The sequence below is a fragment of the Thalassophryne amazonica genome, chromosome 6 (assembly GCF_902500255.1).
Source record: "Thalassophryne amazonica chromosome 6, fThaAma1.1, whole genome shotgun sequence".
Lineage (NCBI taxonomy): Eukaryota > Metazoa > Chordata > Actinopteri > Batrachoidiformes > Batrachoididae > Thalassophryne > Thalassophryne amazonica.
Window position 1 is genome coordinate 109539329 of NC_047108.1, and position 14238 is coordinate 109553566.

Sequence of the window (14238 nt, forward strand, 5' to 3'; positions counted from 1 at the left end):
CAAATTAGAGATAAACTCACCAAATTTATCTAAGATTTCATAATCTGGGCCCGGGAGCCTATATACAGTGACACAGTAGCATGGTTGAATTTTATTCTTCTGACCTTGACTATATGTCGCATCCTGAGAAGAGCAGAGAGTTAAATGGTCAAATGAGGTATATGTTTTACATTTGGACCCCCAAGGGCTGTTAAAGGAAAAGAAAACCCACTGATAAAACACAGCTGGGAAGATAGACTATGCTAAAAACAAACAATTGATGCATATCAATGAAAATAAGGAGCTCTTACAACTGAAATATCAGCCTCAAAAGTCGGCATTTAAGCAGAATTCAATGATTTCATGAATGCCGCCATTGACACAATTTTAACCAATCAGGAAAAAAACCCTTTATTGCTTGCGGCGCTGCTATGATGTAGCATGAGCACAGAAGCTACAAATGGCGAACACACGCTGATGTAAAAGTCCTCTTCCTCCCCCTTGCTCTCTCCCTCCCTCTCTCCCCCTTCCTCTCCCTCTTGCTGTCTCTCTCTTCCCTTCCACTCTCTCCCTCTCTTTCTCTCCTCTCTCTCTCCTGCTCTCTCTCCTCACTCTCTTCCTCCCTCCCTCTCTCTCTCCTTTCCTCTCTCTCTCCCTGTCTCTCTCTCCTTCCTCTCTTTCTCCCGCTCTCTCACGCTCTCTCTCTCTCTCTCTCTCTCTCTCTCCCACTCTGTCTTACTCGGTCTCTCTCTCTCCCTCGCTCTCCCTTCCTCTCTTTCTCCCGCTCTCTCTCTCTCTCTCACTCTCTCCCTCTTTCTCCTGCTCTCTCTCTCTCTCTCTCTCTCTCTCTCTCTCTCTCTCTCTCTCTCTCTCTCTCTCTCTCTCTCTCCGTTTTCTTGCTGAGCAAACACGAAGACTTTCAACTGTAAAATAAACTAAATTTCTAAATGTATCATGAGCGGTGTTTGTGGCTCTGGATAAACACTGAAGGCTTTTGGTGGTTTTCCCACTCAGTGGAGGGAAAGTTCCTCTGTTTCTCTCCAGCTGCGTTGCGAGCTGCTGTGAAAGCGTTTCACATCACAGCCTTGGGACAAAAAGCGGGTGATTTTCAGTAATAATTCAGTTCATTCTTGTTCTGCAGCACAGAACATTTGAACCTGAGAGCCGGGCAGAAATTTGCCATTAACTCTGGATTAAAACTAGTCTTTGATGTGGGCTCGCAGAAGAAACGGCTCGCCTTCAGCGCAGAAACCTCCCTCCTCCCCCTCCCACTCCCCCTCCTCTCCTGCCACTCAGCAGTAAACAGAGCAGGCAGCACTGGGGAGGTTTCACATACGTGGTTTCTCTCCAGTATCGGAAAATCCTGCAGGTTGGATCGGAAAATTCTGATCCGCAAATTACTTCGGTATCGGAACCCGATACTGATCCAGGATCTGGGATGATGATTGCCACTTATGTGCTTTGCCCCTTCTATACTGCAGGGCTACACTGATGAGTTGTGAACCTCTGTGCCCATGTGACATCACGCATCGCTATTATAGCAGACGGCATGGCGGCCTTGCTGGTGGCTTTAGACCAGCCATACAAAAACACTCTTAACTTTAACATAAATGATCACACATGCCTACAACTTTTCATATGGGCTCTCAATATCATAATGTCCCAACCCAATCATAAATTATCAGTGGATTTTCTTTTCCTTTAAACTAAACCCAGATTCATGAATTCAAGCAACACCTCCTCCTGGCTTTGTATTGTGAGGGATGTGACTAAATGTGTATGTACTGTAGGTGTGCAGGCTTCATTTAAGGGGAGGATAGAAGTAGGTTTCAGCCAGGTTTCACATAAACCAATCTTATCTAGGCAGTGTTCCATAAATAGATCATTTATCCATCCATCCCTTTTCTATGCCCGCTTACTCCAGTTAAGGGTCATGGGGCAGCTGGAGCATATCCCATCAGTCATAGGGCGTGAGGTGGGGTTCGCCCTGTACAAGACCCTAGTCTGTCACAGGACCACATATACACAAACACATTCACAGCTACGGACAATTTAAAGTTTCCAGTCCACCTAACCCGCATGTCTTTGGATGTGGGAGGAAGCCGGAGCACCCGGAGAGAACCCACACAAACATGGGGAGAACATGCAAACTCCACACAGAAAGGCCACAGGTGAGAATCAATCCCATGACCTTCTTGCTGTAAGGCAACAGTGCTAACCACTTAGTCACTGTCCTTCCTCAGTCATTTATCAACAGTGATTTTGAAGACAGTGACCTTATATTAATGAGCCCCAAACTAAGGACCTCACTAGGTTGGCATTTTGACTGTTTGGATTTGGGGTTGATTCCAGTGTAATATATAGGTAAGATGCCTTAGATTAGATTTGGGTTTATGAAGTTCCACACAAGCCGAAGGTAACAGACACGGCCATGTCATGGTATAAAAATATTCAGTGACTGACATCGCCACCCTTCTTCTCAGTAACTACCGTGAGTCTTCTGTCCATGGAGTCTGTCTGTTTCTTGGTCTGTTGAAGATCAGTTTTTGGTGGAGGAGCAACCACATCCTCCCAAACTCTGTTCAAAGAGGTGCATCATTTCCCCTCACTGTAAATCTCACATTTAAGAAGTGCTCACAAGTTCTCAATAGCGTTTAAGTCTGGTGAGGATGCGGGCCGTGTCATCATTCTGTCATCTTTGAGGTCTTTGGTGGCTGAGCAGTGGAGAATGTATGTGATGGAGCATTGTGGCATTCCAAAAAAATAATTACCTTCTTGAATGATGCAGACTTTTTTCCTGGACCGCTGCTTGAAATTAATTTATTTCATTTATATAGCACCAAATCACAACAAAGTTGCCACAAGGTGCTTCACACAAGTAAGGTCTAACCTTACCAACTCCCAGTGTTGTGTGGGCTGCCAGAAGAGGAGGTACTGCTGGCCCACCACCAGAGGGCGCCCTGCCTGAAGTGCGGGCTTCAGGCACGAGAGGGTGCTGCCGCCTCACAGGAACAGCCGAGGTGACAGCTGTCACTCATCAACTATGACAGCTGTCACCGATCATCTGCACTCACCCCGGATAAAAGCAGGATGACACCTCCACCACGTCGCCGAGATATCATTCTTCTACGGAGGTAACTTCTCAGCTATCGTCAACTCTGACAAATAATCTGAGCTCTTTTTGCAGCCGTTTTCCTGTGGTGTTTCCTTATCTGCTGGATTGGCGTTTGGTGTGATTAGCGACGGCTTCGCCTCACACCCCAACCAGATAAGTGGTTAAACAGGAGCTGCACAAGTGTGTGATTTGAGGTGGAGGTGGAATTCCCACCGTTGTTGTTACTGGGTGTACACACACCCACACTTGACTGTCTTTGCTCTTCGCCAGTAGTACCAGATCCGACACACGGAGACGTTGGCCACCTGAGGGACTCGGGACCTGGCGGCTCCAGTATCCTTCGGGTTCGGTGGCGGAGGAAATCGTGTGGTTCCGGTTCTTCTCTAGACGGACGTCTTCTATCGTCGAGCCTGCCCACACGACACCTTTATCCATTGACTTTGTATTTATTCTATAATCTGCTGTGTTTGGTTGTGGCATTCACAACAGTAAAGTGTTCAAATTTAACTCCTTCTATTGTCCGTTCATTTACGCCCCCTGTTGTGGGTCCGTGTCACTAGACTTTCACAACACCCAGAGCAAGAACACAGGTGACAGTGGTAAGAAAAAAACTCCCTCTGAGGAAGAAACCTCAAACAGACCAGACTCAAAGGGGTGACCTCTGCTTGGCCCATGCTACAGACACAAATTACAAAACAATTCACAAAACGAATATACAGTAAATGTTGCCAGAGGACAGGACAGGAGGGTTATAGGAATAGACACCACACCATCTCTGGATGGAGCCGCACCTCAAACAGAGAGAAAGAAAACAGAATCAGGCATCAGAAATACAACAAATACAGTATAATCTGTCAGCATTAAGCAACAAGAAAAACAAAAATAAATACTAAGGTGATCGCCGGCCACTAGCCCTAAGTTTCACCCAGAATTTAGATAAAGTTGAGGCCGTGGCCCGCTCCGTTTACTAATAAAATGAATTTAAAAAAGTTAAAAGCATAGTAACATACTATGCCAGTATGCTAGCCATACGAAAGGGAAAATAAGTACGTCTTAAGTCTGGACTTGACAGCAGGGGTACCCAAGTTCGGTCCTCGAGATCTACCTTCCTGACCCTCTTAGTTGTCTCCCTGCTCCAACACACCTGAATCCAAGGAAATTCTCGTTAAAAGCCTACTAATGAGTCTTTCATTGGATTCAGGTGTGTTGGAACAGGGAGACAACTATGAGGGTCAGGAAGATAGCTCTCGAGGACTGAACTTGGGCACCCCTTTTTTACAGAATCTGACTGTTTTATTGATGCAGGGAGTATCTTCTAAAAACTAGCAGCAGGTTTGGGAGTTGATCTTATGTCCATCTTCAACCCAAAAAGGTCAAAGTAATAGCAGCCTATACCAGTAACCCTCCACCACCTTGATGGTGTCTGACTGGAAGTTTTGCTCTGTGTCCATTTGTAATCCAGCCATGGGTCCATTAGTTTGGTCCACCAAGAGCCGGGGGTCGGTCGGTCCGTCCGTCCGTCGGTCCGTCCATCCATCCATCCATCCATCCATCAACAGTCAAATAAATGGTAAATGGACTGCATTTATATAGCACTTTTCCTTCTGCATCAGACGCTCAAAGCTCTTTACAATAATGCCTCACATTCACCCGGATGTCAGGGTGCTGCCATACAAGGCACTCACTACACACTGGGAGCAACTAGGGGATTAAGGACCTTGCCCAAGGGCCCTTAGTGATTTTCTGGTCAGGCTGGGATTTGAACCAAAGATCTCAGGCCCAGTGCTTTAACCACTAGACCATCACCTCCCATTTCAGGTCTTAACCTTTTTCTTGGTCCAGTGATGTTTCAGTGTGTGTCTTGTTCAGTGGTGGTCAGGCTTCAGCCTTCCTGACCTCGGGTTTCTGGTCGTGTCACATTTAACAATTCTCAAGTCTTTTGCAATTTGCATATTTGCAATTTTGCAATTTGCATATTTTCTCCAAATGTTTCTTGCATTGACTGTTTGCAGCAAAATGTTTGATTGTTTGATGATCACATCTCAGTAACTATTTCAAGAGTACTGCATCCCTTTGAAAGGCATTTTACTATTTTTTTTACTTTTAAGGGTTGGTTGAATTTCTTTCTCTTTTTTGAAGTAAAGAAGCTGCCTTATAATTATGTACAGTGTGATGTATGGTGTTAATCATGTTAGGCCATGTTTAAATCCAGTAAACGTTCAGGTTTATAAGCTTGGGGTTGGAACATATGCACGTAAATGATGCAGTTAGAATACTCACTTACATAATAGCTGTGCACTCAGTTTATCATGGTTGAGTCCAACGACATCCTCACTGATGTATCTGGGATGTAGCTGCTCCCAGTGACATCTCCAGGTGGGTCCTTGAGGAATAACCTTCACATTGACTGATCTGGTACCCAGTCGTTTTGTGACGATGGCAGGAAACCATCTCGGCTGTTGGTCACGACAAGGTCTGAAGTACTCCATATAGACTGGGTCACCAACTTGGTACTTTAGGGTGAGCTTGTCCATGGGTATGGGCAATTCCTGCACCTGTATTTTGGTCACCTGACGTATCTGCTTTCCTTCAGCGATGTGAACAGGTGACGGCAGCAGAGTGTCGATCCGTGCTCTGAGTTGGCGACCGTTGAGGAGTTCACTTGGCGAGTATCCACAGGATGTCGGTGTACGGTGGTACTGTAGCAGGAAGCTTTGCACTAGGCGTTCTGCAGATCCATTGGTAGCAGGATGATAGGGTGCTCCTGTGAGGTGTGTGATTCTTTGTTCCTTGCATCAGCTCTAGAACTCTTCTAAGGTGAACATTGTAGCATTGTCAGTCACCAGCATGTGTGGGTAGCCGAAATGAGCAAAGTCCTCCTCCAGAAGATAGATTGTTGCTCTCGACCAAACTGATGTGGTGGGATGAATACACAGATACTTTGAGTATGCGTCTGTGACTCCCGACCAGTTAGAGCCCATGAACTTGATGACGTGGATCCGGCTCTGTGGTTTTTCTGGTAGTATCCAGTGATGAACAGTGAACTGTGGCGGCTTGTTCTGATATTCTGCACATGACTGGCAATGGCGGCTCGCTCTTTCAATGGCATCATCGATGCCTGGCCAGTACACAGCAGTCCTTGCGAGTTGCTTCATCTTCTCCATTCCGAATTGTCCGAGATGTAGGAGTTCCAGGACTTGTGGTCTCAGGTACTCGAGAATCACTCTGGATCTGTGCAGTAAACATCCATTGCAGATGTTGAGAGATTCCGACAACTTTCGGAACTTTTCTACCTCATCAGGATCGTATTTCTGTTTGGGTGGCCAGCCTTCATGTACATAGCACTTGACCGTGGTGATGACTGGATCTTTCTCTGACTCTTTGACTAGGAGATTGCTGTCGAGTGGCCCAATTTCCAGACTCAGTGTTCTGATTGTGAACACCATGTTAGTGTCATCATCTGTAGGCAGACAACTGAGTGCGTGCATGGTCTGATGTCTTGCGATACTGGATGGTGTAGTTGAACTGGTGTAGCCAGAGAGCCCATCTTGAGAGATGATTGGCTGCCAGCAATGGTATACCTTTCTTTGTTCCAAATAGTGCGAGGAGAGGCTTGTGATCCATAACAAGCGTGAAGTGTCGATGGTAAAGGTACTGATAAAATTTGCACAAGCCAAACATGATAGACAGAGCTTCCTTGTGGATTTGATCGTAGTTCCTCTGGAACTTGGACAATGTCTTAGATGTGTTGGCAATTGGGTGCTCGCTCCCGTCAGGGAACCTGTACTATAGTACTGCTCAATCCAAACGTGTGATGCATCAAAGGACAGTCCAAAAGGGTTCTCTGGGTCGATGTGAACTAGAACTTGGTCTGAAGATAGGACATTTTTGAGCTCCTGGAATGCTACTTGTTCTTCTGCAGTCCATTTCCAGGTTGATCCTTTCTTCATTAAGCGGTTCAGCAGTTCGGCCAGTGTTGAGAGGTTGGGTGTGAATTTCTTGTAGAACTGTACTGACCCCAAGAAAGATCTGTAGATGCATCTTGCGGATGGCATCTACTTTGGGACCTTTTGAAATCCCATTCCGTGACAAGGTACTGTATGTATGAGGTATTCAACACTGGGTTGAGTAAAGGTGCATTTCTCTCGCCGACAGCGTAGCCCCTGTCGTTGAGTCGGGCGAGTAAACCATGGAGGTTGTTGAGATGGTCAACCTCGTCTCTTCCACTCACCAGTATGTCATCCAGATAGACTGCAACACCTGCCAGATCTAGTGTGAGTTTCTCCATGATATCCTGGAAGTAACCAGGTGCTGCCTTAATATCGAATGGGAGTCTTTGCTGCAGTAGTACTCCAGGGTGTGTATTGAGAGCTAGACTTCTTTGACTCTGGGGTGCCAGCTTGATCTGGTTGTAAGCATCCGATAGGTCTATCTTTGTGTAGCCATATCCCCCACCCAGCTTTTGCATGAGGTCCTCTGGGAGAGGAATAGGTTGCCGATGCATTTCTAACTGGTCAATGACACCAGTATAGTCCCCACAGACTCAAATCTTAGGCTTTAGCTGGCCTGGTAGACTTGCCTTGTGATGTGGAACCACAGGTGTGCTGTAGTCGTTGAACTGTCTCGGCTTCCAGACTCCTTTGGCAATGCCTTCATTGTAGGCCTTGGATAGGTCATCTCTGATTGCAAATGGAACTGTGCGTGGTTTGCAAAAGATTGGTATTGCATCAGGCTTGAATTTCACATCCAGTTCAAAATCCTTGAGGTATTCCAGTTCTGGTTTGAAGAGATCTGGAAACTCATTGCATAGTTTCTGGCACTCCCGTTGAAGTGCCGTGTCTGAATCAGCAGATGAGACATGCAATGTCTCTGGAACTTGCGACATTCCCCAAACTGGCTTCAATTTGACAGATTTAATAGCCAGGGCCGATTGCAGAGCTGAATCCAGACTGATTCCCAGCATATAGATGGCATGTTTTCCCAGAACGTTGAGATCTGACATCTTGATAACTGTATAATTGATGTCTGCGTTGATTCTGGTTACTTGATTTTCTGTAACTGCAATGAATGCCTCAATCACCGGTAGCTTGTGATTGGTTGCTGACTTGTAGCGGTATGTCACATCAGTCAGTTTTGGCTTTCCATGTTGCTGCCAGATTGTCACAGAGATGAAATTTGCTGGGCTGCCACTGTCTAGTTCCATGCTGAACTGCTGCTCCTGGATAGTGACAGCCCAGTCTCACATTTTTTTTTCGTGCTGCCGTGACGAAATGAGTCAAATTTTCATTACGGGGTTTTTTTTAACTCACTATTCTGAACCCTACTCCTACCCAACCTTAACCATAACCTAATCTTACTTTCCCCCCTTACTTTCACAGGACTGAAGCATGCTCCATTACCTCTCCCACCCCCCTCCTCCCGCCCAGAAACACTCCCCTTTCCAGCGCCTGCTTATTGTCACTCCTTCCCCCTTCAGCGGGGGCGGTGCAGTTTTAGCTGCAGCCCACGCCCCCCCCCCCCCCCCAAGCTGATGGCGGCGCATCTCAGGGTTGCTGCGTGGCCTTCACCCACTTGCCTCAATTCAGATAATGGACTTCTTCAAACTTAGTGCACATAAACAATGTCAAATGTGTATGTGCTGTTTTTAATTCTGATGTGTGCCATTATTACGGTAAACAAGTAATAATTGTGGATTAATTGCTGTCTGAGGTAACTGGAGTGTAAACATAATTTCTCCACTGTGAGATCAATAAACTATCTATCTATCCAGCGGATCTTTGATGCTTGCGAAATCACAGGTAGCTGCGTCATGGTGAATGTGGGCCTCTAATTTGTGTAGCGTTCTCCTGGTTTTTGTTGCATGTCACTCCAGAATTTGAACTTTTCTCAGACAGTGAACCTCGTTGGATCATACTGATCATCCATGAATTGATCCATGGTCAGTTCGTTGATCTTCCTGGGCACCTTCATCTCCTCGGAGAGGTTTGAGAGCTGCTTCTATTCACCTTATTCAGCCCACTTTTACAACAGAGGCATTTCCGTTTTGTCTTAGGACTTCCGGTGAGTGGTGTTTTCAATATAGGACAATGGAAGATATTGTAGAAACATGAGTAGAAACAAAAACCTTTTTGAAAAGCTGAAAGGGATCGACTCTGGCTCACTCACGGGTCATAACAGAGTGGGAAGATTAAAAAGTGGCCCTCGATTATTTTTAACTACTTTGTGTTGTCACTCGGTGTGGACGGATTGGCTATAAGGAACTAAGAGCTCCGTGCCGCACAATATAATTCACTGTATCCTCAAATGAAAATGGAGATCCTGCCGACAATGCCAGAAATGCTCTGTTGTATTCCACAGAGAAAAACGGTCTTCAATAACAAATGCTTTATTAACAAATCCTTAGCTATTTACAAGAAAGGTTCAAATTACAAGTGCTAGGAAAAACATTGCCAGAGGCCTCCCTCTCTGCCTTATATAATGCTGAAGTTGTTTACTTAGAATACCATGGAATATTCTATAACTTTGTGGAAAATGTTAGTATTAACTACAAAATTTTTTAGAAAAGCACAGAACTAAGTGCAACATTACAGAACATGCAGGAAAGCTCAAGAAGGTTATAGAATAGTCTAGACTAATCAAGAAATAAGCATGTTTTAGCTTATCTGTAAACAGATTAATCATTCTAGGCTCTTCCACAACAGGTGGTCTCAACATCTCATCACTGCTTTTTGCTGATGATGTGGTCCTGCTGGCTTCATCGGCCAGTGACCTACAAAACTCACTGGTTCGGTTCACAGCAGAGTGTGAAGCGGCTGGGATGAGGATCAGCATGTCTGAACCCGAGGCCATAGTTCTCAGCAGGAAGTCGATGGATTGCCTACTCCGGGTAGGGAATCAGGTCTTGCCCCGAGTGAAGGAGTTCAAGTACCTCGGGGTCTTGTTCACAAGTGAGGGGACAATGGAGCATGAGAATGGCCGGAGAATCGGTGCAGCAGGGGCGGTGTTGCATTCGCTCTACTGTACTGTTGTGACGAAAAGAGAGCTGAGCCAAAAGGTGAAGCTCTTGATCTACTGGTCATTCTTCATTCCTACTCTCACCTATGGTCATGAGGGTTGGGTCATGACCGAAAGAACTAGATCGCGGGTTACAAGTGGCTGAAATGGGCTTCCTTAGGAGGGTGGATGGTGAGAAGCTCGGTCATCTGTGGGGAGCTCAGAGTAGAGTCACTGCTCCTTCACATTGAAAGGAGCCAGCTGAGGTGGTTCGGGCATCTGGTAAGGATGCCCCCTGGGCGCCTCCCTAGGGAGGTGTTCCAGGCACATCCATCTGGGAGGAGACCCCGGGGAAGACCGAAGACTAGGTGGAGAGATTATATCTCCACACTGGCCTGGGAACACCACAGGATCCCCCAGTCAGAGGTAGTCAATGTGGTCTGGGAAAGGGAAGTCTGGGGTCCCCTGCTGGAGCTGTTGCCCTCATGACCCGATCCTGGATAAGCAGTTGAAGATGAGTGAGATGAGTGAGTGAGGAGAATTTTGATTTCCAACCATTTAAAAATGGCCATAAAATTATATATTTTTTAAAAAAGGAGCGCTTATTTTTGACTTGAAAATAAGTAATTTTATATAGTAAAATTAGGAGCATGACTAAACTGGTGTGAAATTCTGGCTCTTGGCATGAGGTTGGTCAGACTTTGTATCGATGGCACCGGGGTCCTGCACTGTTGTGTGGTTTGACTGGCGATGAATACGATCTTGCACTCAAGCCCCTAAATAATGAGAACCCAAGAGACTGTCACAGGCTGAAAAGAAAACCATGACTATGGCATTCTCTTTGTTACCCACAGTCCTTTTGTGGACCCACAGTCCATTTTGGGGGTAAGAAAAATGGACTGTGGTGTCCTAAGCCGGTCCCAGTTTGTGCCTAAATCAGTTCTGCACATTCCCAAGCTGAGCTCACCTATTGGACTAAAAACAGTCTGTTTTTATTTATATCCATGAACACCTTCATCATGGTCTTTGCTGGACTAAGAGGCCTGGTGCTGAGCAGAAGGTCAGAACTTCAGCAGGTGCTTGAGAGGAGGAAACAGGTTCAGAGTCAGAAGGAAGAGGAAGAGCACTGCAGGACCCCCCTGGAGGACGTGTTGCTCAAGCATCACCAGAAACACCTTGAGGTAATAAACTCAATCCCGACACCACACTTATCCACATCAACACACCTGATGTGTTCTTCTTGCAGGTACTCTTGTGTCCTCCCAAAGTAAAAACTTGCGCACGTTAATTTGATCAGTAAAACGATGACCTGAAGGGGGGTGTTTCATATTCATATTCTGAGACAAGTTCTAGTCTCTCCTGATCCTGGGTGAGACATGAGGGGGCAATCACACATTCAGAGTTTGGGGGCCAAATTGTCAAAAGCCTAAAATCCTCCTGCCGGTACAATGGAGACCCTCGCTCATCGGGCTGTGTCCTGATGTGGCTAAGAATGAGACGTGTCTGCTGCATGAACTTTGTGAAGATGTTGCAGCATTGTTTGATCGAAGTCTGAATGTTGGAGAGCTCCACATGAGTCGGATCATTAAGGATGTAGTTCTATGACTTTCCATGACATTGTTTCTTCCAGAGTGACCCAAGAATATCAAGTTCTTGGGAGGACACTCAGCAGCTGACAATAATGGGAACAATTTGTTTTTCTGATTGTTGTAGCAGGTGGAGATTGAGCTGCTTGTTGCTGAGGTCAAAAGCTGCTGTTAAGTTCACACAGAAATCTTTTTGACACCAATGTGGGGACGTGTGTTTGTAACGCTGCATAACAGGGTACCACAGTCTCGTTTGAACCCTGCGTGATATTGCGGGATTAGCATAACTTTACACGGGAAAATGGTGGACTGTTTTGTTTTCGGCTGCAATCACCAAAGCAGTCGCGAAAAGTTTTTTTTTTCTGGTTTCCAGTGGAGAAGGCAGACGTGTGTTAGCCTGCACAGCTAACCAGAGTAGCTGTGTTCTCTCGCCTGCAAAACTGCCTCGACACGTTTGTGCTCCGGGTCATAAACAAACCTCAACACATGTCCACTTTCCCAATGCATCGTCACTTTATCTTTGTATTTTCACTTTATTTGTGTGTAATTTGCCCCAAAACCCATTGAAAATGCTGTGGTTTGTCCACCAGAAGTAGACAAAGTATAAGTTGGTGAATTTGACACTTTGTGTCAAAATGTTCGTACACATTTTTTTCCATGCATCCTACCTGTTGATGAAGGAGATCCCTGGAGAGGTGTACTTCTGTTGTTATTAATTACATATTCATCCCCATTTTGGATGCGTCATTCATCATGGGGATATCGAAAAAAATCTGTGGCCGGTCCTTGATCCCACTTTGTTCCTTGGTCCACATACAGTGCATCCAGAAATGGTAAATGGTAAATGGACTGCATTTATATAGCACTTTTCCATCTGCATCAGACGCTCAAAGTGCTTAACAAATAATGCCTCACATTCACCCCGATGTGAGGGTGCTGCCATACAAGGCATTCACTACACACCAGGAGCAAGCAGAAAGTATTCTAATCTCGACCCTAGTGTATTGAAAAACTATAAGCCGATATCAAATCTATTATTTTGCTCTAAAATTCTGGAAAAGGCAACTCATGGACCACCTGCCGGTGAATAATCTTTTTGAGCCACTGTAGTCTGCTTTTAGAAAATATCATTCCACAGAGACAGCTCTCACTAAAGTGGAGAATGATCTTCTGCTTGCAATGGATTCGGACACTACTACAGTTCTGGTGCTGTTGGATCTCAGTGCTGCGTTTGACACCGTGGATCATCATATTCTACTCAGTAGGGTGGAGAATCATTTTGGGATTAGTGGGAATGCCCTTGCATGGTTGACGTAATACCTGACCAGTCGTTCTCACTGTGTTTGGTACAATAACACTAACTGTAACCTTAGTGACATGAAATTTGGGGTTCCACAGGGGTCCATCTTAGGCCCCCTGCTTTTCTCCCTTTATATACAGTTGTATGCAAAAGTTTGGGCACCCCTGATAATTTTCATGATTTTCCATTTTAAATCATTCATTGTCTGGATCAGAAATTTCAGTTAAATATATCATATAGCCGACAAATACAGTGATATTTGAGAAGTGAAATGAAGTTTCTAGTATTTACTGAAAGTGTGCAATAATTATTTAAACAAAATTGGGCAGGTGCATAAATTTGGGCACCCTTGTCATTTTATTGATTTGAATACACTTAGCACTAAGTATTGGAAAACAAAATTGGTTTGGGAAGCTCATTGACCCTTGACCTCCTTACACACATGAATCCAATCACGAGAAAGGGTATTTAAGGTGGCCATTTGCAAATTTTCCCCTCTTTGCATCTCTTCTAATGAGTGGCAACATGGGAGCCTCTAAACAACTCTCAAATGACCTGAAAACAAAGATTGTTCAACATCATGGTTTAGTGGAAGGATACAAAAAGCTGTCTCAGAGATTTCAGGTGTCAGTTTCCACTGTGAGGAACATAGTGAGGAAATGGAAGACCACAGGCACAGCACTGGTTAAGGCCCGAAGTGGCAGGCCAAGAAAAATCTCAGATAAGCTGAAGCAAATGATGGCTAGAACAGTCATAGTCAACCCACAGACCTGCTCCAAAGACCTACAAGATGATCTTGCTGAAGATAGTGTCTGTGCATCGTTCATCTGTAGAATAGAATGGAATAGAATAGAATAATTCTTTATTGTCCACCGAGGTGGAAAATTGTCTTCAGCTCACCAGCACAAAAAAATACAACACTGAAATACAAACATTGTTATACATAAAACATAATAGACACAATAAAACAAAGATAAGATATAATAAAAATATATAGGAATAAAGGAATAAGTAAAATAAGATCTAGTAAGATAAATTAAACTTAAAATAAGATCTAGTAAAATAATTAAAATAACTGTAAAGCAGTTCAGGTTTTGTCTGTGGGTTTGTCACTTTGTCGAGTTCATAATAGGTTCTTTGCTCTTGCTTGCCTCTACTGGTGGTTGGCTCTCACTGCGGTATTGTATCACTTCCTGTTCCGGAGCACAGCGGTGTTTTGCTGTATCTGTTAGCTATTTAATCTGCACAGTTAGATTGATCTAGTT

At 44.9% G+C, this 14238-nt stretch overlaps 1 protein-coding gene across 1 annotated transcript in view; it reads left to right on the forward strand.

Annotated features, from left to right (window-relative positions):
- The window catches only part of si:ch211-218o21.4, a 66337-nt gene that overhangs the window by 22667 nt on the left and 29432 nt on the right, over positions 1-14238 (forward strand). Inside the window, exon 4 of the mRNA XM_034173127.1 lies at positions 11127-11268. Coding sequence (XP_034029018.1) covers positions 11127-11268 — 142 coding nt within the window. The remainder of the gene's footprint in view (positions 1-11126; positions 11269-14238) is intronic.